The sequence below is a fragment of the Chaetura pelagica genome, unplaced genomic scaffold (genome assembly GCF_000747805.2).
Source record: "Chaetura pelagica isolate M959 unplaced genomic scaffold, ChaPel_1.0 scaffold12, whole genome shotgun sequence".
Classification (NCBI taxonomy): domain Eukaryota; kingdom Metazoa; phylum Chordata; class Aves; order Apodiformes; family Apodidae; genus Chaetura; species Chaetura pelagica.
In genome coordinates, this window is record NW_009952801.1 from 5,089,527 (window position 1) to 5,092,264 (window position 2,738).

Sequence of the window (2,738 nt, forward strand, 5' to 3'; positions counted from 1 at the left end):
GCAGGAATTTCACCACTAAATGCAGTGAAAACACAGCCAGGCTAGTGATTTTCTAACACTTGAAGGCAATTACTTTTATTTTAAAATGCCAGAATAGCCTCCCACTCTGGTCCAGTTCTCAGCCTGAGGCTGTAGCCCTGCCAGCACTGGTAATGTCATTGTTTGGGAAGCGTATTCCCAGTCTTGCGTACACCCACGCAGGGCTCCCAGCTCCTGGCTGCGATGTTCCCCCCACTGCATTGTTCCAGCTCCCCCTGCTTCCTTGCCCCCCACCCTGGCCCCCCGCACCATTGTCGTCCCCCTGAACCCACCCTGCATTGTTCTCACGCCCGCCCACTATCCCCACCCGGGAGGGACCCTTCCTCCCTCCCACTCCCCGCAACAGCTCAGGCTTCTTTCTTACCTACTTCCACATATCCCACTGACCTTATGCCATGAAAACATCTTCCCTTTCTGAAAGCACATTACATAAACTACCGTTACTAGATCCACAGCTTTTGTGAGCTGTGGGCGCTCTGCCTTGAGAAGCCCTGTCAAAAGTCTCTTAAACAACATGACATTTCTTATTTCATTGCTATGACTTCAGATCAGGCCCAAAATCAAGACTGATAGAAAGCGGTTTTGCATTTTCAAATAGGATGTAGAAGACTAGAGAGAAAATATGTTGTCACTACAGAACAGAAATACGTAATAAGACATATACATAAAGACTGATGTTATTACATTACTCTGTTACTACAGTAAATAAAAGTGAAATCCTTTCTAAATTGTGCTTCTTCTCTTTCATGTATAAAAACAAGTACAGCTAAAAAGGTACTTCTAAAAAAAAACAAAACACACAAAACAAGGCAAGCCCCACATTCAAGTATTCAAGCTGCAGGCTAACACTTTCAGAAATTTCTTATTTATTTCTATATCTACATTTCTAGATATATAAAATATAGGATTTTTTTTTTTCATTTACCAAGCAAGCAATGATTGAATGTTTTTTTAAAAAAATTAAAACACACAGAAACAGATGAAGTCCGCTGTCTTCTCATTATTTTGGTCACCTTGCTCTTTGCTTCACTCTATTTTGTACATCCACAAGGTCTTTTGAAACAGCTATCTGTACTGTGCCATTTTTTTCATATAGGCATACAGAGATGCTAATCCTAAATTTTTACACACTTCCTATTTTTTCCTATGATACTGCACTTTTGTTGCATTATTGCTTTTAAAATTATACTTCCTCTTTTCACAAAATCACATTTATTGTACACAGTATGACATTTAAACTGTTTTCCATGCTCAAAGTAAATTTTTACTAATCTTTGGGAAGAGCACATATATACATGTGTGCTTAGAGTAGATTATGAAGAGAAACAAAACCAAACAACTCATTTTATTAATAAATAATATATTTCATCGCATGAAAAAGTCTTTTAACTCTTACCATGGCTTATGCGATGAAAACAGTAGTATGCAAAGTCCACTCCCAGGAGGGTCAAATACCACGTCCATTGTGAGTCCCAGGGCAGTTCAACGAGTCTGTAGTTATTCCATATGTAGATATAACTAATTAAGTCAACACTTCTAAATAAAACACTGAAATAGAGATCAAAAAAGTTATATTAATCATTTTTTTAGTTTCAGTTACAAAACCTTTTTACTGTATGTTTACCATTTATCAGATGGGAATCTTTTTTAAGACTTAAGACCAGCCTCCAAGTTCTGCAACGTCTATCAAACATCACTACTAGTCACTTCAGTAAAACCTTTCCTTAAGGCATACAAGGTTTTTAAAACCAATCCTCACCACCCACTTACCACCGGTGTTCTGGCATTAGGCATCCGTAATGACTGAAGCACACCTGTGCTCCACAGGTGCTACGGTGTTCCTTTCTTCCAAATCTGGAAGAAACCCATCCTTACTAACTCAACAAGTCAGAAGTGACTGAAGTATAGCAGCAATTAGACTCAAACACTAATGTATGGCATTAAAATAACCTAGCTACTTCCATTATAAGGAAGACCATGGCAGGTGAGAGGACTTTCAGAAGCAGCAAGATACTCCATCTGCTCAGCATATCACTTCACTTTAATAGATAATAAATTCAGCAGAAGAGAAAGCCTGGTGCCTTTGAAAATAAGAGGAAGAGGAATTAGTAGAGAAAAATGGCAGGACTGCCAGAAAAAAAGGATAAAACATAATGATTTTTCAAAGGCAGGTAAGCCACTAGGCAGAAGCTTTTATTGCTGCTAAGATTCTGGTCTGCAGGGAGTGAGCAGCTACCCCTGAACTGATGCAGGTCAGAGCTGAGACCAAGAGAAGGAAAGTAGCTCTCAGATGGTCAGGCCAAATCCAGCTGTAACTCTGAACAGCTGTTTCAGGGTTGTCCCTGTCACACCCTCCCCTCAGTGCTCCACTACCTCCCACCACAATTCACTGATTGGGAAGCGGAGCTGTCTCCGAACCAACTGCTTTGGTTTTGTCATGTGAGTTTTTTGACAGATCAGGAAGCGTTAATTCCAGAGTGAGAGAGATGAGAGGCTGTGGGCAGTGTGGTGGCCCAGGTGACAACTAGTTTAGGTAGCTGTGAAATGACACTTTAGCTGAAAACAGATGTGTATTTAAACTGGCATTCTTGTAGAAAAGAGCAGTCTACAGTAGGTTCCTCACACTCCCTCCTGTTATCTGCCTTTGCTATACTGCTGGAAATGTTTGTGGGACTGTGGTGAAGTAAACTGAGGTAGCC

The 2,738-nt window shown here is 40.5% G+C and overlaps 1 protein-coding gene across 1 annotated transcript in view; it reads right to left on the reverse strand.

Annotated features, from left to right (window-relative positions):
• The window catches only part of AGMO (alkylglycerol monooxygenase), a 193,513-nt gene that overhangs the window by 169,689 nt on the left and 21,086 nt on the right, over positions 1–2,738 (reverse strand). Inside the window, exon 4 of the mRNA XM_009994982.1 lies at positions 1,436–1,587. Within this exon, the coding sequence (XP_009993284.1) occupies positions 1,436–1,587 (152 nt within the window). The remainder of the gene's footprint in view (positions 1–1,435; positions 1,588–2,738) is intronic.